This window comes from Symphalangus syndactylus, chromosome 1 (genome assembly GCF_028878055.3).
Source record: "Symphalangus syndactylus isolate Jambi chromosome 1, NHGRI_mSymSyn1-v2.1_pri, whole genome shotgun sequence".
NCBI classification, from domain to species: Eukaryota; Metazoa; Chordata; class Mammalia; order Primates; family Hylobatidae; genus Symphalangus; species Symphalangus syndactylus.
In genome coordinates this window covers 65,178,506-65,201,884 of record NC_072423.2, presented here as the reverse complement: position 1 = coordinate 65,201,884, position 23,379 = coordinate 65,178,506, and the positions used below count along the sequence as shown (strand labels likewise).

General features: G+C 43.7%; 1 protein-coding gene across 3 annotated transcripts; it reads left to right on the top strand.

The window, feature by feature from the left end:
- Positions 1-1,303: 1,303 nt before the first annotated feature.
- Positions 1,304-20,686, top strand: SNRPD1 (small nuclear ribonucleoprotein D1 polypeptide). Of its 3 annotated transcripts, none has more exons than XM_055236692.2 (4): positions 1,304-1,458; positions 13,451-13,527; positions 14,907-15,098; positions 20,507-20,686. In XM_055236692.2, exons 1-4 carry the CDS (start codon positions 1,445-1,447, stop codon positions 20,581-20,583), a joined length of 360 nt encoding a protein of 119 aa, XP_055092667.1. In that variant the 5' UTR covers positions 1,304-1,444; the 3' UTR covers positions 20,584-20,686. The 3 variants fall into 3 exon arrangements, with proteins under 3 accessions (XP_055092667.1, XP_063496851.1, XP_055092674.1); XM_063640781.1 differs by having other exon boundaries at positions 1,325-1,458; positions 15,030-15,098; XM_055236699.2 differs by lacking the exon at positions 1,304-1,458 and having other exon boundaries at positions 13,443-13,527.
- Positions 20,687-23,379: the final 2,693 nt, after the last annotated feature.

Here is a 23,379-nt window from a genome sequence, read left to right as displayed (position 1 = left end):
CACTCCAGCCTGGGTGACAGAGCGAGACTCCGTCTCAAAATACATACATACATACATACATACATACATACATACATACATACATAAAAAGACAATAATTAGCAGGCCGTGGTGATGCGCGCCTGTAATCTCAGTTACTGGAGAGGCTGAGGCACGAGAATCGCTTGAAACCGGGAGGCAAGGGTTGCAGTGAGCCGAGATCGCGCTACTGCACTCCAGCCTGGGCGACAGAGTGAGACTCCATCTCAAAAAAATAAAAAATATATATATTTTGATGAGATGTTGAGAAAGATGAAGATTGAAAAGTTTGCCTTATAGATCAGAACTTAAAGTCAAAATAATCCGCTACATTGTGTGATTTAATTTTATTATTATTATTATTTTTTTTTTTTTTGAGACGGAGTCTTGCTCTGTCACCCAGGCTGGACTGCAGTGGCGCGAGGTCGGCTCACTGCAAGCTCCGCCTCCCGGGTTCACGCCATTCTCCTGCCTCAGCCTCCCAAATAGCTGGGACTACAGGCGCGCGTCACCACGCCCAGCTAATTTTTGTATTTTTAGTAGAGACGGGGTTTCCCATGTTGGCCAGAATGGTCTCGATCTCTTGACCTCACTATCTGCCCGCCTCGGACTCCCAAAGTGCTGGAATTACAGACTTGAGCCACAGCGCCCGGCCCATTGTGTGATTTGCTTCAGGTACATTAAGCAATGCTAAGGTTCCTGGTGTTGGAACAGAATCAGCATAATACTTTGGGCTTCTCTAAGACCTTCTTTCCGTTCACTGAGGAATTTGTATTAGGTGCTGCACTCACAGTGCCCTGCTGTTCAGAAACGTGATGCTGACAGTACTTTTTGTGTGTGTGTGAGACGGAGTTTTGCTCTTGTTGCCCAGGCAGGAGTGTAGTGCGATCTCGGCTCACTGCAACCTCCGCCTCCCGGGTTCAAGCGATTCCCCTACCTCAGACTTCCGAGTAGCTGGGATTACATGCGCCTGCCACCACGCCCAGCTAATTTTTTGTCTTTTTGGTAGAGACAGGGGTTTCACCCTGTTGGCTAGGCTGGTCTTGAACTCCTGACCTCAGGTGATACACCCCCCCCCCCCCCCGCTTCGGCCTCCCAAAATGGGACAGTCCTATTAATTGGATTTAATCTCTTCGAATCTCCCTCTCTTGCAGGACATTTTTCTCCTAGACCAGCCCTCGATACCCTCAGCCGTCGCAAGGCAACCTCCCGCCGCCAGGGGCCGCAGTCGCGCTCCTCGCGTCCGGAAGAGAGTGCGGCCCAGCGCAGCCTCGGCGTTTCCGCCGTGCGTCTGCAGTGCTCCGCGCGCTCTTGACGTACGGAGTCACTGGTGTAGGCGCTTCCGGCCATTCATACTGCAGTCGGTCAGTGTTCGGTTGAAGGATTCTTTGCGCTATCGGACCCAGAGGGTGACGGCGCCGCTAGGATGAAGCTCGTGAGGTGAGGGAGTGACCAAGCAGCTCTGGGGGCTGTGAATGGAAGTCTCGGCCCGGAGTCCGGAAGGCTGGGCTCTCCCATTTGCAGGAGGCGGGAAAGCCGCGTGTGCGCGGCCTGCTAACGGCCGGCCTTACTGCGCCCGCAGCTCGTGCTCGGGCCTGGGCTTCCGCCTGGGTCGCTCGCGGATCCCGCGTGTCTTCCAAGAGACTGGTATAAAGGCCGAGCCTTTTCTTCCCGCCTGGTGACTTAGAGGCTTTAAAGGTGCAGCGCCTCCTGGGACACATCGCCCTCTTACAGTTACTCATTTTCTTTTTGAGTGGAACTCCCCAGTCCTACTTGAGTCCTTAGAAAGCTTTATGAGCTTATCTGGAAACAAACCTGTTTGCAAAATATTTTAAATCAGAGTAAGACTTCTGGCTTCACAAGTTTTTGTTTTTTTAAATAAAGACAGTGTCTCACTTTGTTGACCAGGCTGGTCTCGAACTCCTGGGCCCAAGCTTTCTGCCCGCCTCCCCCTCCCAAAGGGCTGAGATTACAGGTGTGAGCCACCGCGCCCGGCCGATTTTTAAGTTTATCTTTTGATCCTCCTTAGACTTATGATTGATTATTCTACCTCTGTTTCCCATTAAGGTAGGATTTTTATTTAGGAAAATCTCCCAATATAGGGCAGAAATTATCACAACGTAATTGTGGCTGATTACCCAGATAATATATAGTTCTCCTGTTTTATTTCTTAAGAAAGAAATAGACCCTGTCAGTTAGGTGAGTCTTCTGAAGACTTGTTTACTGATGTGAGTAATTCCAAACTACCTGCAAGTAGATTTGGTTTTGGTGTTTTTCCTTGAGACTAAGCCCGGAACAGAGGCAGACGTTTCTAATAATTAAGCCAGAAATTATAAATATTTAGCTTGTTTTTTTCCTGTTGAGTCAAGGATTGTCTCAATCCTGTTACATACTGGGCTCTGGTAATAGAATTTTTTAAAAGGCGGAGTACCTGCCTTGTTGGAGTTTCTGGTTAGTGGGGATGACAGACACTTGTAGATAACGTCTGAAATAACGTTTGTTTGAAACGTTTTAAATAACACATAAAAGCCTTCAACATTCAGGGAGGAGGCCAGGCACAGTGGCTCACGCCTGTAATCCCAGCACTTTGGGAGGCCAAGGCGGGTGGATCACTAGGTCAGGAGTTCGAGACCAGCCTGACCAACACGGTGAAACCCCGTCTCTACTAAAATTACAAAAGTTAGCTGGGCGTGGTGACGCGCGCCTGTAATCCCAGCTACTCAGGGGGCTGAGGCAGGAGAATCGCTTGAACCCGGGAGGCAGAGGTTGCAGTGAGCCGATATCGTGGCACTACACTCCAGCCTGGGCGACAGAGCGAGACTCCGTCTCAAAAAAAAAAAAAAAAAAAAATTATATTCAGGGAGGAGTTGGTACAAAAGACATTTAAGGTTAATTTTTGGTGTATTTTTATTTGAACTGTAACTTAGGAAGTCATAGAATTTAAAGTGCATTTTTTAGGCTGGACGTGGTGTCTCACGCCTGTAATCCCAACACTTTGGGAGGCTGAGGCAGGCAGATCGCCTGAGGTCAGGAGTTCAGGACCTGCCTGGCCAACATGGTGAAACTCGTTCTTTCGAAAAAATACAAAAATTAGCCGGGCATGGTGGCAGGCGCCTGTAATCCCAGCTACTCAGGAGGCTGAAGTAAGAGAATCACTTGATCCCGGGAGGTTGCAGTGAGCTGAGATCGCACCACTGCACTCCAGCCTGGACAACAGAGCGAGACTCGGTCTCAAAGAAAGAAAATTACATTTTTTGAAATTTCTCCATACCTGCCAATCTGAATCTTAGTCTACTCATAGTTCAATTTTGTGTAATACACCTTGGATTCCATTTGTTCCCTGTAACGATACTGCATGTTATGACAATTTTCCAGTAATTTTTAATACCTGTACTGAATCCTGTTTGTGTCTTAGGTAAAATATAGAAACAAATTTTTTTTCTTACTAGAGAATGTATTTTTCCTCCAGAAAATGATTGTTTGACTAACTGGTTAGCATTTTCAGTAGACTTACTTCTGTATCTCAGTTGGCAGCATTGTCATCGTTATTCTCACTGTCACCCTAACCGAAAACTGGGAGGTGAGCTTGACTTTTTCTCTCCTGATGTCCTTGACATTTGATACATTGGCAATTTTGCCAGTTTTACCTACTTCATAAAAGTGACCCACATTATCCTGTTTGGTTTTTGGGTTCAAATAGTGTGTTTTGATACTGAGGGACACTGTGTTACTGACTATTCGATATCCAAGTTTCACTAAGTAGAAAGAATTCAGACAGTGAAAGATGCATCTGAAAATAATTTGAATCCATTTGGTTCCTGGGCTCAGTTAGGGAGGGATAATTGTGTATTTGTCCTGCCCATAGTAGCCTCCTTTCATTCCAGTCACCACCATTGAGGTTCAGGCCCTTTTTATCCCACTCATGGATTTTTGTTTTCCTTCTTTAAGGTAAATACTTTATACAATGAAATGCAGTGTATATTTCCTGCTATTGAAAAATGTAAACACTTTTGTAATCTAAACCCGTATCAAGAGAAGTAACATCAAAACCTCAGACAGTTTCCTCAAGCCTTTCCCAGGCAACCTCTGGTTCCATACCCCTAGATGCAACCAGTTTCTTCCACCATAGATGAATTTTGCCTGCACTAGAATTTCATATGTTTGGAATCACAAAGTATTTTTGTGTAAAACTTCTTTTACTCACACGTTTTTGAGATTCGTCCACATTGTGAAGTGTATCAGTAATGTGTTCATTTTTATTACTGGATATTAGTGCATTGTGTGTTTGGAAGTTCTGTATTTTAGGCTGGGCACAGTGGCTCATGTTTGTAATCCCAGCACTTTGGGAGGCTGAGGCGGGTGGATCACCTGAGGTCAGGAGTTTGAAACCAGCCTGACCAACATGGTGAAATCCCGTCTCTACTAAAAATACCAAAAAAGTAGCTGGGCATGGTGGCAGGTACCTGTAATCCCAGCTACAAGGGAGGCTGAGGCAGGAGAATCCCTTGAACCCAGGAGGTGGAGATTGCAGTGAGCTGAGATCACGCCATTGCACTCCAGCTTGGGCAACAGAGCGAGACTCCGTCTCAAAAAAAAAAAAAAAAAGCTCCGTATTTTAAAAAATTACAAGAAAAGAAAAGAAAAAGTTATGTATTTTTTTTACAACTACGTTGAATATTCTTCAGGTTTTTGGAGGGAAATAAACTTTCATGGGTAAATACTTAAGAGTGGAGTTGATGGACTGTAACATAGTTATGTGTTTAACTTTATAAGAAATTTCCAGACCATTCTCCAAAGTGGTTGTACCATTTTACACTTCCATTAACAATATATTAGAATAACAATTGGTCCACATCCTCACCAGTATGTGGTGGTGTTTGCTCAGTCTTTAATTTTAGCCATTTTAGTGGGTATGTAGTGGTATCTCCTTAGGGTTTAGTTGGTTTTTTGCTTGTTTGTTTTTGAGGTGGAGTCTCACTCTGTTACCCAGGATGGAGTGCAATGGCACGATCTTGGTTCACTGCAACCTCTACCTCCCAGATTCAAGCGATTCTCCCACCTCAGCCTCCTGAGTAGCTGGAACTACAGGCATGTGCCACCACACCTGGCTAATTTTTGTATTTTTAGTAGAGACAGGGTTTCACTATGTTGGCCAAGCTGGTCTTGAACTCCTGACCTCATGATCCACCTGCCTTGGCCTCCCAAAGTGCTGGAATTACAAGCGTGAGCCACCGTGCCCAGCCTGCTTTTTTTGTTTTTTGTTTGTTTGTTTGTTTTTGAGATGAAGTCTTGCTCTGTCACCAGGCTGGAGTGCAGTGGCGCGATCTCGGCTCACTGCAACCTCTGCCTCCCCGGTGCAAGCGATTCTCCTGACTCAGCCTCCCAAGTAACTGGGACTACAGGCACACACCACCACGCCAAGCTAATTTTTGTATTTTTAATAGAGACGGGGTTTCACTTTGTTGGCCAGGATGGTCTCCATCTCTTGACCTCATGATCCGCCTGCCTCGGCCTCCCAAAGTGCTGGGATTACAGGCATGAGCCACTGTGCCCTGCCTGTTTTGCTTTTTAAAAGATGAGAGTCTTCCTGTGTTGCCCAGGCTGGTCTCGAACTCCTGGGCTTAAGTAATCCTCCTGCCGCAGCCTCCTGAGTAGCTGGGACTACTAGCATGTCCAGCTTCTCATTAAGGTTTTAATTTAAATTTTCCTAATGACTAATGATGCTGAGCACATTTTCACCTGCTTATTGGCCATTCCTGTATCTTTTGTAAAGTGTCTTTTTCCAATTATTTTGTGTTGTTACTTTTTATTTATTTTTTAATTTTTTATTTTTTTGGAGACAGAGTCTCGCTCTGTCACCCAGGCTGGAGGGCAGTGGCACGATCTCGGCTCACTGCAAGCTCTGCCTCCTGGGTTCACGCCATTCTCCTGCCTCAGCCTCCCGAGTAGCTGGGACTACAGGCACCCGCCACCACGCCCGGCCAATTTTTTGTATTTTTAGTAGAGACGGGGTTTCACTGTGTTAGCCAGGATGGTCTCAATCTCCTGACCTCGTGATCCGCCTGCCTTGGCCTCCCAAAGTGCTGAGATTACAGGCGTGAGCCACTGTGCCCGGCCCAGAGTTGTAGGAATTTTTTCTGTGTCCTGGATACCAGTTCTTTGTCAGATGTGTTTTCTCTCAGTGTGATTTACATGTTCATTTCCTTAATAGTGTCTCTCTTCTTGTCACCCAGGCTGGAGTGCAATTGTGCGATCTTAGCTCACTGCAACCTCTGCCTTCCAGGTTCAAGCGATTCTCCTCCCTCAGCCTCCCAAGTAGCTGGGATTACAAGTGCCCGCCACCAAGTCTGGCTAATTTTTTTATTTTTGGTAGACATGGGGTTTCACCATGTTGGTCAGGCTGGTCTCGAACTCCTGACCTCATGATCCACCCACCTTGGCCTCCCAAAGTACTGGGGTTAGAGGCGTGAGCCACTGCACCAGACTGATCTATTTTTATTATGTGTCTGGAACTCTTTAAGCCTTTTTTTTTTTTTTTTGAGATGGAGTCTGGCTCTGTTGCCAGACTGGAGTGCAGTGGCGCACTCTCGGCTCACTGCGACCTCCATCTCCCAGGTTCAAGTGATTCCCCTGCTTCAGCCTCCCGAGTGGCTGGGACTACAGGCATGTGCCACTATGCCTGGCTAATTTTTTTGTATTTTAGTAGAGATGGGATTTCACCGCATTGGCCAGGCTGGTCTCCATCTCCTGACCTTGTGATCTGCCTGCCTCGGCCTCCCAAAGTGCTGGGATTACAGGCATGAGCCACGGTACCTAGTGAAGACTCTGTCTTTAAAAAAAGGGCCATCATTTCTGGAACTCTTGGGCTCAAATGACTATCATCCATCTTGGATTACTTTTGGAAAATGGTGTTAGTGGTCCAGGTTCATTTTTTTTCTGTATGGATTTCCAGTTATTCTAGCATCATTTGTTGAAAACGCTTTCCTTTGCCTGTTACACGTCTTTGGCACCTTTGTAAAAAATCAACCATATAAGGCCAGGCTTGGTGGCTCATGCCTGTAATCCCAGCACTTTCGGAATCCGAGGCAGGCAGATCACCTGAGGTCAAGAGTTCGAGGCCAGCCTGGCCAACATGGTGAAGCCCCGGCTCTACTAAAAAAACAAACAAACAAACAAAAATTAGCTGGTTGTGGTGGCGAGCGCCTGTAATCCCAGCTAAATCAACCATGTAAACGTGGGACCAGAAATAGATCTGTTTGCTTGTATTGTTTCATTGATCTATTTGTTGTTCCTTATGTCTCGATTACTGTAGTTTTAACGTGTATATGTACTGCTCTAGTCACATAATTTGTCTTCCTAGAGATTATACTTTGGTCTCTTGTCTTTCTAAAATCTGTTTCTGAACATTTGCCCTAGGTTCTCTTTTAAATGTGAATATGAGCGTGGTACTGCACTTCATTGATGAAAATCCTTCAGTAGCTCTCCTAGAGGAATTCTTCAACAGAGCTTAGGCTTTCCATGAAAGGAACCTGCCTAACTCCTCTCTACTCATAGGACCTTAAATATTGAACTTAACATTTCGTCGGCCAGGCGTGGTGGTTCATGCTTGTTATCATAGCACTTTGTGAGGCCAAGGCAGGCAGATCACTTGAGGTCAGGAGTTGGAGACCAGCTGGGCCAACATGGTGAAACCCCATCTCTACTAAAAATACAAAAATTAGCTGGGTGTGGTGGCATGCGCCTGTAGTCTCAGCTACTTGGGAGGCTGAGGCACAAGAATCTCTTGAAGCGGGGAGGGGTGAGGGATAACATTAGGAGATATACCTAATGCTAAATGACAAGTTAATGGGTGCAATACACCAACATGGCACATGTGTACATATGTAACAAGCCTGCACATTGTGCACATGTACCCTAAAACTTAAAGTATAATAATAATGAAATTAAAAAAAAAAAAAAATCTCTCGAACCTGGGAGGCAGAGGTTGCAGTGAGCTCAGGTCGAGATTGCGCCATTGCACTCCAGCCTGGGCAACAGAACGAGACTCTGTCTTAGTATCTATAATTACTCTGTGTCTTATGCTGTATTTTTTCTTTTGTTTCTTCTTGCTGCATATTTCCAACTTTTCAGGCTTCTTACTAGAAGTCCCCTAATACCTGACTCCCTTCTCCACATGCTACAATATATTCTTAGTAAAAAACCTGTGTGTAGCTGGGTGCAGTGGCTCACGCTTATAATCCCAGCACTTTGGGAGGCCAAGGCAGGCTGATTGCTTGAGCTCAGGAGTTTTAAGACCAGCCTAGGCAACATGGCAAAACCACATCTCTACAAAAAATTTAACAGTTTAAAAAATATTAGCCGGGCATGGTGGCATAGTCTCAGAAAAAACCTAAACTAAAAACCTCTGTAAAAAAAAAAAAAAAAAAAAAAAATCTCTCTATATCTCTATTGCATTCTACAACTTACAGTTATTTTTACGTGTCTTTTATGTATCTGAGCCACCGCGCCTGGCCACATAAGGTTTTTTTTTCCTTTTATTTCTCTTCTTTGCCTCCAAAAATGATTTGAAGAACTTTTATAGTAAAAGTTCTTACTAACTGGGATAGTAAGTTCATGTAAAAGATAAAAACAAAAACTTCATAATGGGAGGAAGCCATTAGTTCAGAATTCTGGCTTTTCTAGGTATAATTGATTGTTAAATTTGGAGCTGAATAATTCTCTGATGAAATAAAGTGTTACCAATTCGTTGAGAGAAACATTTTCTTGATGTCATATATAAAAAGAGATTCAACTCATGAGTCTTTTTAAAGTTTGAGGCTTGTTATATGCCAGACCAAGTAATTTCTTTTTTGTGATGGCTGTCTATACCACTAAAAAAAAAAAAAAAAAAAAAATTAAAAAAAGGCATTTTAAGGTTGGTTTCCCTTTATTCGTTGAAACATTTCAGCCAACATTATTCAGTGCCTATTACAGTCTAGGATTAGATATAGAGGTTACGATCCCTACCCTCAACAATAGTCTAGGGCGGGAGGATAATAGGTTATCTTACATGTACCATTTAGTGTGATAGATGATAGAATCTATTAATTCAAAGTATGTATTATAGACTAAAAGTTTTTATATGAACTGTGTATTGTATAATAGTGTAGGGTTCATTTTCTTAGATGTGATTGTGAGATTATGGTTATATAGGAGAATGTCATTAGAAAATGCACGCTGAAGTGTCGTAATGCCTACGACTTACTTTGAGATGGTGTGATCAGTTTTTGTTTGTTTGTTTTTTTGACGGAGTCTCGCTGGAGTTTAGTGGCACAATCTTGGCCCACTACAACCTCTGCCTCCCGGGCTCAAGCAATTCTCCCGCCTCAGCCTCCCCAGTAGCTGGGATTACAGTCATGTGCCACCAAGTCTGGCTAATTTTTTTGTTATTTTTAGCAGAGACAGGGTTTCACCATGTTGGCCAGGCTGGTCTCGAACTCCTGACCTCAGGTGATCCGCCTGCCTCAGCCTCCCAAAGTGCTGGGATTACAGGCGTGAGCCTCGGTACCTAGTGAAGACTCTGTCTTTAAAAAAAGGGCCAGGCCTGGTGGCTTACGCCTGTAATCCCAGCACTTTTGGAGGCCAAGGTGGGCGGATCACCTGAAGTCAGAAGTTCAAGACCAGCCCAACTGGTGAAACCCTGTCTCTACTAAAAATACAAAAATCAGCCAGGTGTGGTGGCAGGCGCCTGTATGTAGTCCTAGCTACTTGGGAGGCTGAGGCAGGAGAATTGCTTGAACCCAAGAGGCGGAGGTTGCAGTGAGCCAAGATCATGCCACTGCACTCCAGCCTGGGCGACAGAGCGAGACTGTCTCAAAAAAAAAAAAAAAATAGAATTTTTAAAAAAGACAGAGTCTTGCTCTGCCACACAGGCTCCAGGGCAGTGACACAGTCATGGCTCATTGCAACCTCAAAGTCCTGGGCTCTAGCAATCCTCCCACCTCAGACTCAGAGGAGTTGGGTCTACAGGCATGAGCCAACAGGCCCAGCTAATTTTTTTATTTGTATTTTTTTTTTTTTTTTTTTTTTTTTAAGACGGAGTCTCGCTGTCGCCCGGGCTGGAGTGCAGTGGTGCGATCTCGGCTCACTGCAAGCTCCGCCTCCCGGGTTCACACCATTCTCCTGCCTCAGCCTCCGGAATAGCTGGGACTACAGGCGCCTGCCACCGCGCCCAGCTAATTTTTTGTATTTTTAGTAGAGACAGGGTTTTACCGTGGTCTCGATCTCCTGACCTCGTGATCCATCTGCCTCGGCTTCCCAAAGTGCTGGGATTACAGGTGTGAGCCATCACACCCGGCCTTATTTGTATTTTTTTTTTTTTTTTTTGAGATGGAGTTTTGCTCTGTCACCCGGGCTGCAGTGCAATGGCACAATCTTGGCTCACTGCAACCTCTGCCTCCCAGGTTCAAGCGATTCTCCTGCCTCAGCCTCCTGAGTAGCTAGGATTACAGACCTGCACCACCACACCTGGCTAATTTTTTGTATTTTTAGTAGAGATGGGATTTCACCATACAGGCCAAGCTGGTCTCCAACTCCTGACCTTGTGATCCGCCCACCTCGGCCTCCCAAAGTGCTGGGGTTACAGGCATGAGCTACCGTGCCCGGCCAACTAAATTTTTTTATTATTTTTTATTTTTATAGCCAGGATCTTGCTCTGTTGACCAGGCAGGTCTCGAACTCCTGGGCTCAAGCGATCATCCCACCTTGGCCTCTCAAAGTGGTGAAATTACAGGCATGAGCCACTGCACTGGCAATTGACAATATTTGTAAACCCTTTAACTTTTTTTCCTCTGCAAAATTTTATAAAAAGGGGAGAACAGAAATCTAGATGAAGTGAGAAGTGGATAGATTGTTCATTATATATTATCAAGGCAACTGGCTATTCAGTTGGGGAAAGTAATAAAGACAGATTTTTGCCTTACACTGCATAAAAAAGATCAATTCCAAGTAGATTAAAACTCTAAAAGTAGAAGAAAATAAGACACTTTTTTTTTACAATCTTGGCATAGAAAAAACCCTTTCCTATGCAAATTATGTATCCCAGGAGGATGAACAAATTCAAAACATAAAAGTGAAAAAAGTTTGTGTGACTAAAGAAACCATAAACAACAAATTTGAATGACTGGCAAACCAGTAGAAAATAAAGGAAAAACTCAGCCTAATTGAGAATATGTCAATAACGTGAACAGGTAATTCACGGAAGAAATAGTTTTCCCATATTAATAAAAAGATATTCAGGCAGGGCGTGGTGGCTAATGCCTGTAATCCCAGCACTTTGGGAGGCCGAGGCGGGCGGATCACGAGGTCAGAAGATCAAGGCCATCCTGGTTAACATGGTGAAACCCCGTCTCTACTAAAAAAAAATACAAAAAATTAACTGGGTGTGGTGGCAGGCGCCTGTAATCCCAGCTACTCAGGAGGCTGAGGCAGGAGAATGGTGTGAACCCAGGAGGCGGAGGTTGCAGTGAGCCGAGATTGTGCCACTGCACTCCAGCCTGGGCGACAGAGCGAGACACTGTGTCAAAAAAAAAAAAAAAAAGATATTCAATCTCACAGGTAACTAAGGAAAAACAAATTTTTCCCCCATCAAATTGACAAAAATTTGAAAGACTTATAGCAACTTGTATTGGTAAGGGTTTGCATAATTGGGTTTGTAATGGGAAAAAATTGAACCAAAGTAATGTCCATCAACAGGGAGGTAATAAATTTTGACATTTCCATATAGTGGAATGCTTTCCAGTTCTTAGAAAGTTATTTTGTTATTTTGGCTTTTTTTAAGATGGAGTCTTGCTCTGTCGCTCAGGCTGGAGTACAGTGGAACAATCTCACCTCACTGCAAACTCCGCCTCCCGGGTTCAAGCAATTCTTATGCCCCAGCCTTCCAAGTAGCTGGGATTACAGGCATGCGCCACCATGTGTGGCTAATTTTTTTATTTTTTATTTTATTTTTTTTGAGATGGAGTTGCTCTGTCCCCAGGCTGGAGTGCAGTGGTGCGATCTCGGCTCACTGCAACCTCTGCCTCCCAGGTTTAAGCGATTCTCCTGCCTCAGCCTCCTGAGTAGCTAGGATTACAGGCGCACTCCATCCTGCCCAGCTAATTTTTGTGTTTTTGTAGAGATGGAGTTTCACCATGTTGGCCAGGCTGGTCTTGAATTCCTGACCTCAGATGATCTGCCCGCCTCGGCCTCCCAAAGTGCTGGGATTATAGATAGGCATGAGCCATCACGCCCAGCCTCAGTTCTTAGAATGTTTTGTATGTTGAAATGGAAATATGTCCAATATAAACTGCTAAACGAGGACTACAAGTTATAGATGTGAATAAAATATGACCCAATTTATGTAAAAAGAAATCTGTATATATGCTTCTGAATGCATATAAAATGTTCTGGAATAATATTCCTACATACCCACAGTGCAGGGGGTTAGGAAAGGAGATTTTTACTTTATAGGCATTATAATAAGCTTGTAATCTTTTTACCAACTGTAATTCTTTATTTCTTTTTTCTTTTTTTTTTTTTTTTTTTTGAGACGGAGTCTTGCTCTGTCGCCCAGGCTGGAGTGCAGTGGTGCGATCTCGGCTCACTGCAAGCTCCGCTTCCTGGGTTCACGCCATTCTCCTGCCTCAGCCTCCCGAGTAGCTGAGACTACAGGTGCCCGCCACCACGCCCAGCTAATTTTTTGTGATTTTTAGCAGAGACGGGGTTTCACCATGTTAGCCAGGATGGTCTCGATCTCCTGACCTCGTGATCCGCCCGCCTTGGCCTCCCAAAGTGCTGGGATTATAGGCGTGAGCCACCACGCCTGGCCTATTTCTTTTTTATGGTTTATAATGAGTCTAAGATCTTTTTTTTTTTTTTTTTTGAGACGGAGTCTTGCTCTATCACCCAGGCTGGAGTGCAGTGGCCCGATCTCGGCTCACTGCAAGCTCCACCTCCCAGGTTCACGCCATTCTCCTGCCTCAGCCTCTCCGAGTAGCTGGGACTACAGGCGCCCGACACCACGCCCGGCTAATTTTTTTGTATTTTTAGTAGAGACAGGATTTCACTGTGGTCTCGATCTCCTGACCTCGTGATCCGCCCGCCTCGGCCTCCCAAAGTGCTGGGATTACAAGCGTGAGCCACCGTGCCCGGCCTAAGATCTTGTATGTCTGGATTTCAGGTTTGAGAATTAGAAACGTCCAAATGACAGTTTATGTTAGTATTGTTGTGTTCCTTCATAAAGGTTGAGGATATAATTCAGGAAAGCTGAAATTGTTATGCAGATTATTGATAGGAAGTGATGCAGATAGCATCTAGCGAATTTTCAACATCGAGATGTTTCACCCTTTCACCTTAATAAATGTGATTTTAAAGTGTTACAGGTAAAAATTAATGGTTTTATTCCTATTTATAGATTTTTGATGAAATTGAGTCATGAAACTGTAACCATTGAATTGAAGAACGGAACACAGGTCCATGGAACAATCACAGGTACGGAGGTTGGACTGCTTTTATAACATTTTTTTCCTTCTCTTTTACCTAGCCAGAGTTTATTTTTTGATTGCTTAATGAATGTTATTGTAGTACAGATCCTTATTCTTTTGTCTGAATTATGTAATTTTTTTTTTTTTTTTTTTTTTAACAGTTTTGCTCTGTCACCTGGGCTGGAGTGCAGTGGCACGATCTCAGCTCACTGCAACCTCCGCCGCCTGGGGTCAAGCAATTCTCCTGTCTCAGCCTCCCGAGTAGCTGGGACTACAGGTGCCCGCCACCATGCCCGGGTAAAAAAAATTTTTTTTTTTTGTTAGGCGGATTCTCACTCTGTTACCCAGGCTGGAGTGCAGTGGCACAATCTCAGGTCACTACAACCTCCGCCTCCTGGGTCCAGGTTCAAGCAGTTCTCCTGCCTCAGCCTCCCAAGTAGCTGGGGTTATGGGTGCGTGCCACCACACCCACCTAATTTTTTATATTTTTGGTAGAGATGGGGTTTCATCATGTTGGCCAGGTTGGTCTCGAACTGACCTCATGATCCATCCTCCTCATCCTCCAAAAGTGCTGAGATTACAGGCGTGAGCCATCGCACCTGGCCTAATTTTTATATTTTTAGTAGAGACGAGGTTTCACCATGTCAGCCAGGCTGGTCTTGAACTGGACCAGGCTGGTCAGAAGACCTCAGTTGATCCGTCCACCTTGGCCTCCCAAAGTGCTGGGATTACAGGTGTGAGCCACTGTGCCTGGCCTAAGTAGGTCTTTAGTTATCCCATTAGTTCAGGTATAATTTGGTAAAGGAAAGGCTTCAGTATTCAGGTGTTTCAGCTATAATGTCATGTAATCACCCTGAAAAATCTTGCTTTGTATTTTGTAAAATCTCATACTAAAAGTAATAGCTTAATGAGAAAAATAGGTGTTGCAGACTACTTAAAAGCCTGTGTAACTTTGTAACCAAAGTATTCTTAACAAAAGCAGTAACAATTCTTATATACAGAGAGAAGCAGAAACAAAGGTGAGGGTAGTTTGGTGGAATGGGGATTATGAAGAAGTTACAAAGACAGTGGGAGAAACATGAAAGAAATACCTGTCAAATCAGTAGTGAGCCTAAAGCCCAGTCAGGGTTCTTCCATGGCTTGCTGCATTCACTTCTGTAGTGAATTAGTGTGCTAGGAAAAATCTCTAGAAAGGAAACACTGCTGATTTATACTGACATTCCCCCATTTACCAGTTGCACATGTGCTAAATTGTGTCATAGAAAACTTGCACTTTGTAGAAGAACAGTATTCTTTCGTAGTCCAGTATTTACTGTGGCTCAGTAGATTAATTAGTTGCCTTAACTTGTATCATGCTAATAACTGCCCAATTATTTTTCTCTTTAGGTGTGGATGTCAGCATGAATACACATCTTAAAGCTGTGAAAATGACCCTGAAGAACAGAGAACCTGTACAGCTGGAAACGCTGAGTATTCGAGGAAATAACATTCGGTATTTTATTCTACCAGACAGTTTACCTCTGGATACACTACTTGTGGATGTTGAACCTAAGGTGAAATCTAAGAAAAGGGAAGCTGGTAAGTTTGAATTATTATAAACATTTTTGTGAATGCTAATCCTAATCCACACTATTCATAATATAGATATTTGCAAACAACACAAGTGTTTTTGTTGTTTAATATTTCCTATAGTATGTATTGTAATTCTTGGTGTTGCTATTAAAAACATTGAGCAGCCAGACGCAGTGGCTCACGCCTGTAATCCTAGCACTTTGAGAGGCCAAGGCAGGTGGATCACGAGGTCAGGAGTTCGAGACCAGCCTGGCCAACATGGTGAAACCTCGTCTCTACTAAAAATATAAAACTTAGCTGGGCGTGGTGGCGGGTGCCTGTAATCCCAGCTACTCGGGAGGCTGAGGCAGGAGAATCGCTTGAACCCAGGAGGTGGAGGTTGCAGTGAGCCGAGATCTCACCACTGCACTCCAGCCTGGGTGACAGAGGCACTGTCTCAAAAAAAAAAAAAAAAAAAAAAAACAACCAAATATTGATGCAGTCAGGCAGGGTGGCTCACACCTGTAATCCCAGCACTTTGGGAGGCCGAGGTGGGCAGATCACCTGAGGCCAGGAGTTCCAGACCAGCCTGGTCAACATGGTGAAACCCGGTCTCTACTAAAAATGCAAAAAAAAATGGGCGTGGTGGCACGTGCCTTTAGTCCCAGTTACTCGGGAGGCTGAGGCAGACGAATCACTTGAACCTGGGAGGTGGAGGTTGCTGTGAGCCAAGATCGCGCCACTGCACTCCAGCGTGGGCTACAGAGTGAGACTTTGTCTCAAGAAAAAAAAAAAATATATATGGTTGTAATCCATAGCTTGAAAAACAATGATTTAATCTCTCTCTTCGTCTGTGTCTCATGCTGCTTTCCACTTTGCAAGAACCCCCTGTGGGTACCAAAATCTACAGATGCTCAAGTCCCTTTTCGTAAAATGGTAGTAGTGTTTCAGTCTAACCTGTGCACATCCTTTTGTACACTTTAAATCATCTCTAGATTACTTGTAATACCCAGTATAATGTAAATGCTCTGTAGTTATACTGTATTGTTTAGGCGTTAATGACAGGAAAAGGGTCTGTACGTGTTTAGTACAGGTACAACCATCATAGGCCTCAACTACATTTTTGATCCTCAGTTGGTTAAATCCATGGATGTGAAACCCATGGATATTGAAGGCTGGATGTGTTTTCAAATCTGAGGATGTTTTGCTTTAATGTCTTTAGGGTTATTCTACATTTTTTTTTTTACTATCTACCTACCTGTCGGGGAATTGATGATTGAAAGCCCCCCTGCCTCATATCATCTTACTCCACGCTTCTGAATCTTAGATTTTTCAGAAGTTATTCTTCCTTTACTGGATGTTAACAGTTCCCAGTCTAGTTTCTGATTTAAAATTTTGTTGAAATTTTTTTTTTTTTTTTTTTTTTTTTGAGATGGAGTTTCACTCTTGTTACCCAAGCTGGAGTACAGTGGCACGATCTCAGCTCACTGCCACCTCTGCCTCCTGGGTTCAAGTGATTCTTCTGTTTCAGCCTCCCAAGTAGCTGGGATTATAGGTGTGCGCCACCGCACCCAGCTAATTTTGTACTTTTAGTAGAGATGGGGTTTCATCCTATTGGTGAGGCTGGTCTCATACCCCTGACCTCCCGCCTCAGCCTTACAAAGTGCTGGGATACAGGCAGGAGCCACCGCGCCCAGCCAAAATCTTTTTTTGAGATGGAGTCTCGCTCTGTCGCCCAGGCTGGAGTGCAGTGGCGCAATCTCAGCTCACTGCAAGCTCCGCTTCCCAGGTTCACGCCATTTTCCTGTCTCAGCCTCCCGAGTAGCTGGGACTACAGGCGCCTGCAAGCACGCCCGGCTAATTTTTGTATTTTTAGTAGAGACGAGGTTTCACCGTGTTAGCCAAGACGGTCTCGATCTCTGGACCTCGTGATCTGCCCACCTGGGCCTCCCAAAGTGCTGGGATTACAGGCGTGAGCCACCGCGCCTGGCCCAAAATCTTTTATCTACTGTGTTTTCTCTGCGTTTCTTTGTTCCTCTGGGTACTTTATCATCTTTGTTCATTTTCTATCGTAAATAATATTTCAGAAGAAATTGGTGATAAGGGTGGTCAATTTGGCTCATTTTAACATGTGTCCTAGACTTACTATTTTTGTGTGTACACATTTAAAATAGTATGGTTTAAAAGAACTGAAATTGGCCAGGCACGGTGGCTCATGCCTGTAATCCCAGTACTTTGGGAGGCAGAGGCGGGCAGATCACCTGAGCTCAGAAGTTCGAGACCAGCCCAGGCAACATGGCATGAACTTTCTCTCTACTAAAAATACAAAAATTAACCAGTGGCAGATGCCTGTAATCCCAGCTACTCGGGTGGCTGAGGCAGGAGAATTTCTTGAACCCAGAAAATGGAGGCTCCAGTGAGCCAAGATTACTCCACTGCACTCCAGCCTGGGTGACAGAGTAAAACCCTATCGCCAAAAAAAAAAAAAAAAACTACAACAAATTAAACAATGAATAATGAGTCTTCCTTTCAAGTTTGTCATAGTCTAGTGTCAGGGAGTTATTTAAAATTATTGGTTTAGGCCAGATGTGGTGGCTCACGCCTGTAATCCCAGCACTTTCAGAGGCCGAGGCAGCTGGATCACAAGGTCAGTAGTTCAACACCAGCCTGGCCAAGATGGTGAAACCCCATTTCTACTGAAAATACAAAAATTAGCCAGGTGTGGTGGCGGTCACCTATAATCACAGCTACTCGGGAGGCTAAGGCAGGGAATTGCTTGAACCTGGCAGGCGGAGGTTGTAGTGACCCGAGATCGCACTACTGTACTCCAGCCTGGACAACAGAGAGAGACTTGGTCTCAAAAAAAAAAAAAAAAAAAAAATTATTGGTTTGTTTGTTTGGTAAGAGACAAGATCTCACTGTGTTGCTCAGGCTGCAGTGAAGTGGCATGATCATAGCTCACTGCAGCCTCAAACCCCTGGCCTCAGGCTGTCTTCTGCATTGGCCTCCCAAATGTTTGGATTTTTTTTTTTTTGAATAAACATTTATTTTCTTTCTTTAAAAAAAGAAGAAGCTGGGCGCGGTGGCTCACGCCTGTAACCCCAGCACTTTGGGGAGGCTGAGGCAGGTGGATCACCAGCCTGGCCAACGTAGTAAAACCCTGTCTCTACTAAAAATACAGAAAATTAGCTGGGCGTGGTGGCAGGCGCCTGCAGTCCCAGCTACTCGGGAGGCTGAGGCAGGAGAATCGCTTGAACCCGGGAGGCAGAGATTGCAGTGAGCAGTTGTTTTCTTAATTTATCTTTCTTTTACAGGTATGCACCACCAAACCTGGCTAATTTGTTATTTTTTTTGTAGTGATAGGATCTCCCTATGTTGTACAGGATAGTCTTGAACTCTTGGTCTCAAACAGTCCTCCTGCTGTGGCCTCCCAAAGTGCTGGGATTACAGGTGTGAGCCACCATCATACCTGGTCCATTTTCTTTTCTTGGTTGTTGTTTTTTTTGAGACAGAGTCATGCTGTGTCGCCCAGGCTGGAGTGCCGTGGTGCGATCTCCGCTCACTACAACCTCTGCCTCCCGGGTTCAAGCAGTTCTCCTGCCTCAGCCTCCCAAGTAGCTGGGATTACAGGTGTCCAGCCCTTTGTTGTTGTTGTTTTTTATAACATCCCACCAACTCTGTTTTTCCCCCCATTTTCTTTATTTTTTTTAACACTTCATTTTGAAATAATTTTAGACACAAAAATTTGCAAAAATAGTACAAGGAATTCCCATACACTTATCACCAAGATTGTCTAAATGTTAAAATCTCATATAACTACAAAAAATTAGAAATTTTACATTGATGTGGCACTATTGTATTATCTAGAGACCTTTCTCACATTTCTCTGATTGTCCCTCTAATGTCTTTTTCCTGGTCCAAGATCCAGCAACAGGTTGCATTTAGTTGTTACGTTTCCTTAGTTTCCTTTAATGCCTATCAGCTGGTTCTCCTCAGTTTCCTTTTGTGACCTTGACACCTTGTAAGAGTATGGGCCAGTTATTTTGTGTAATGTCCCTTAATTAGCATCTTAAACTTAACTATTTATTGCTTAGAATGGTAAGACTAGAATCAGTGTGTACAAATTTCTAATGTGGCCAGGTGCGGTGGCTCACACCTGTAATCCCACCACTTTGGGCGGCTGAGGCTGGAGGATTGCTTTGGCCCACAAGTTCGAGAGCAGCTTGGGCAACAAAGGGAGACCTCATCTCTACAAAAATTTTAAAAATTAGCCAGACATGATGGTTTGTACCTGTAGTCCCAGCTACTCAGGAGGCTTAGGTGGGAGGATCACTTGAGCTTGGGAGTTCAAGGCTGCAGTGAGGTGTGATTACACTCCAGGTGGGACTACGGAGTGAGACCCTGTATTTAAAAAAAAACAAACACAAAACAAAACAACAACAAAAAAAACATTTTAAATGTGACTGACTTCTGTGTCAAGATTTTCTAATATTCTTAGCTGTCTGAAGATGAAATAAGTTTATTTGGGTGATGAATTCCCTATCACCATGATACTCAGCTAGAGTTAGGATGACCCAGTAGGGATATTACTGTTTGGATTAAAGCACTAGATTATGTGTAGGTCAAATGAGTTTTAATTTTCTGAAGAGTTAATAAGATTGTGATTTGATGTAATAGATTTAAACTTTCCTGGTTTTGAATTAACTTGCTTGGATTTTATTCAGTTACCAAACTCTGGCATCAAGGTAATCGTTCTATTCTATGATATATATCTTCCCTTTTTTTTGTGAGGTTCAAATCATTTTATGGTGAATTTGAGACATGATATAAAGAAAAAGTATTTTTAAATTTGACACATTTCTTAGTAAATAAATTGAAATGGGCCGGGCGCGGTGGCTCACGCCTGTAATCCCAGCACTTAGGGAGGCCGAGGCAGGCGGATCACGAGGTCAGGAGATCGAAACCATCCTGGCTAACACAGTGAAACCCCGTCTCTACTAAAAATACAAAAAATTAGCCGGGTGAGATGGCGGGCGCTTGTAGTCCCAGCTACTCGGGAGGCTGAGGCAGGAGAATGGCGTGAACCCCGGGGGGCGGAGCCTGCAGTGAGCCGAGATCGCGCCACTGCACTCCAGCCTGGGCGACAGCGAGACTCTGTCTCAAAAAAAAAAAAATTAAAAAAAAAAAAATTGAAATGAAACAAATAATAATCTCCCTAGGCCTTTAGTTCTTGGTTCTGCATGATAATGTGTTGGGGGGTGGGGGGAATCTGAAGTCTAACACATTCAACAGAAGCTAGTTAAACTTCTATTTACTGTAGCTGCTAATAAAGAGCTATAAACGGGGAAAGGTGTGTGTGTAAATGTTGTTTGTGGCGTCTAGGTAACATTCGTGCAGGAGAGAATTGAACTTGGTTTGTTTTTCTTTTCCTTCAGTTGCAGGAAGAGGCAGAGGCAGAGGAAGAGGAAGAGGACGTGGCCGTGGCAGAGGAAGAGGGGGTCCTAGGCGATAATGTCTCTCAAGATTACAGTTTCAAAGTCATACGGGATTTGGGCTATTTTTTGTACAGGTTGTGTTTGTTTATGTCAGTTTTTAATAAACGTAAATGTGGGACAGAGCTGTCTATTTAGTATATCAAAGTTTTAGTAGTTTCCTCCACATTCACGAAATTACCACAGTGAGAGCTAAGCATTTCTACTGGGCAGTTTCAGTTTTAGATGATCAGGTTTTAAGTTTTTGAACTAAAATTTTTCTTTTTCTTTTTATGATGAATAAGGTTAAAAGAAAAGCCTTAGACAAATTAAATTTGGCAGAGTTTAATTGAGCAAAGGACAATTCACAAATCAGGTAGACCCTGAACCATAATAGGCTCAGAGGCTTCAGCCCAGCTGCATAGTTGAAGATTTATGGACAGAAGAAAAGTGATGTATGGAAAATGGAAGTGAGATACAGCAACAGCCGGATTAGTTACAGTTCAGCGTTTGCCTTATTTGAATATGGTTTGAACAGTTCACTGTCTTTGGTTGGCTGAAACTTAGTGATTGGCATAAGAGTAGGGTACCGTCTGTTTACACATCCAGTTAGGCTACAGTTCTATGTACTGAGAAACCTTTAAGCTGAACTTGAGATATGTAAAGAGACTTTAGGCTAAACTTAACAATATATATAGAATATATACCCTTTTACTTCACATGCACTGAATATGCATTTTATTGCTTTACTCTTCATTCTGTGGCACCTACCCACAGGGGAAGTAAGAAGTTCGTTTTCTTATTTCGGAAACTAAAGTCCTTATGGGACGGGGTCTAGAATTGATTCTCCTTTCCTGAGTTTTACTCCACAGAGTCTTAGGTACCTGGTAAAAAGTTGTCTTCTAAATTAATGGTCATTGCTTTGTCTAGCTGCTAATGTCTTACTTTTGTTTCTTTTGCTTTTTAATCAGTTCTCAATAGGATATAGTTTATGTTTTCCAAGTTACAACTTGGAGTTAATGGTCACTAGATTATCGGTTATGAGCAGTGTTAAAATCTCCTGTTAGTGTGTAATGTACCTGTCAGTGCCTCCTTTATTAAGGGGTTCTTTGAGAATAAAAGAGAAAAGACTTACTTTGACAGCAAAACTGTTATAATTTTTTTTGAGACGGAATCTTGCTCTGTCGCCCAGGCTGGAGTGCAGTGGCGCAATCTCGGCTCACTGCAAGCTCCGCCTCCCGGGTTCACGCCATTCTCCTGCCTCAGCCTCTCCGAGTAGCTGGGACTACAGGCGCCCGCCACCACGCCTGGCTGATTTTTTGTATTTTTAGTAGAGATGGGGTTTCACCGTGGTCTCGATCTCCTGACCTTGTGATCCGCCCGCCTCGGCCTCCCAAAGTGCTGGGATTACAAGCGTGAGCCACTGCGCCCGGCCTGTTATAATTGTTAATAAGGATTTTTAAAAATTGTTTTTAATCTGTTAAGCTCAGAAAAAATGTCTCTCAGTGCATCAGTTCTTTGTAAAGCTTACTACCAAGTATTTATATGCTAAGGAAAACAACTGAGGATATGGGTGGCTTAAATCTGTATTTTCATCATGTATGTGAGTTTTTGTTTTGTTTTTTAAGTAAAGAAATTTTCTGCAAAGATTGTTACCTTAAAAAAGTTTAGCCCAGGCGTGGTAGCTCACGCCTGTAATCCCAGCACTTTGGGAGGCTGAGGCAAGTGGATCACGAGGTCAGGAGTTCAAGACCAGCTTGGACAAGAGGGTGAAACCCGTTTCTACTAAAAATACAAAACTTAGCCAGGTGCAGTGACAGGCGCCTGTAATCCCAGCTACTCATGAGGCTGAGGCAGGAGAATTGCTTGAACCCCGGAGGCAGAGGTTGCAGTGAGCTGAGATTGTGCCACTGCACTCCAGCCTGGGCGATGGAGTGAGACTACGTCTCAAAAAAAAAAATTGAGAGATATATATATGTATTTATACTAATATATACTAATAGATATATTAGTATACATGTAGAATATACCTGTCATATATAAGAAATATAAATTTATATATTGGTATAAATAAATACTAGATATATATATTTTTAAGTATAAGTATCTTACCTCATCAAGTAAATTCAAATACTTTTTGATTTTTCCACAGTTGATATTCTGTTTTTTTGTAAGTCATTGAAGTTATGTAGTAATTAGCTTTTCCCCCCCACAAATTATTGGCAGTGGTCACCCAGTTTTATTACAGGTTCTATGATCCAAAAAGGGATGTATGAAATGATGATTAAGACAATTTTTTTTTTCTTTCTTTCTTTCTTTTGAGACGGAGTCTTGCTGTGTCACCCAGGCTGGAGTGCAGTGGTGCGATCTTGGCTCACTGCAACCTCTGCATCCCGGGTTCAAACGATTATTGTGCCTCAGCCTCCGGAGTAGCTGGGATTATAAGCGTGCGCCACCACACCCAGCTAATTTTTTTGTACTTTTAGTAGAGACGGGGTTTCACCATGTTGGCCAGACTGAAGACAATTCTTTAATAGTAAATATATTAAAGGTGAGTTGGCTTGACAAGATACAACCAATATGTAATTTTTCTCCATACCCCTTTTTTTTTTTTTTCTGGAGACAGTCTCGCTCTGTTGCCCAGGCTGGAGTGCAGTGGTGCGATCTTGGCTCACTGCAAGCTCTGCCTCCCGGGTTCAGGCGATTCTCTTGCCTCAGCCTCCCGAGTAGCTGGGACTACAGGTGCCCGCCACCACACCCTGCTAATTTTTTGTCTTTTTAGTAGAGATGGGGTTTCACCGTGTTAGGATGGTCTCATTCTCCTGACCTCGTGATCT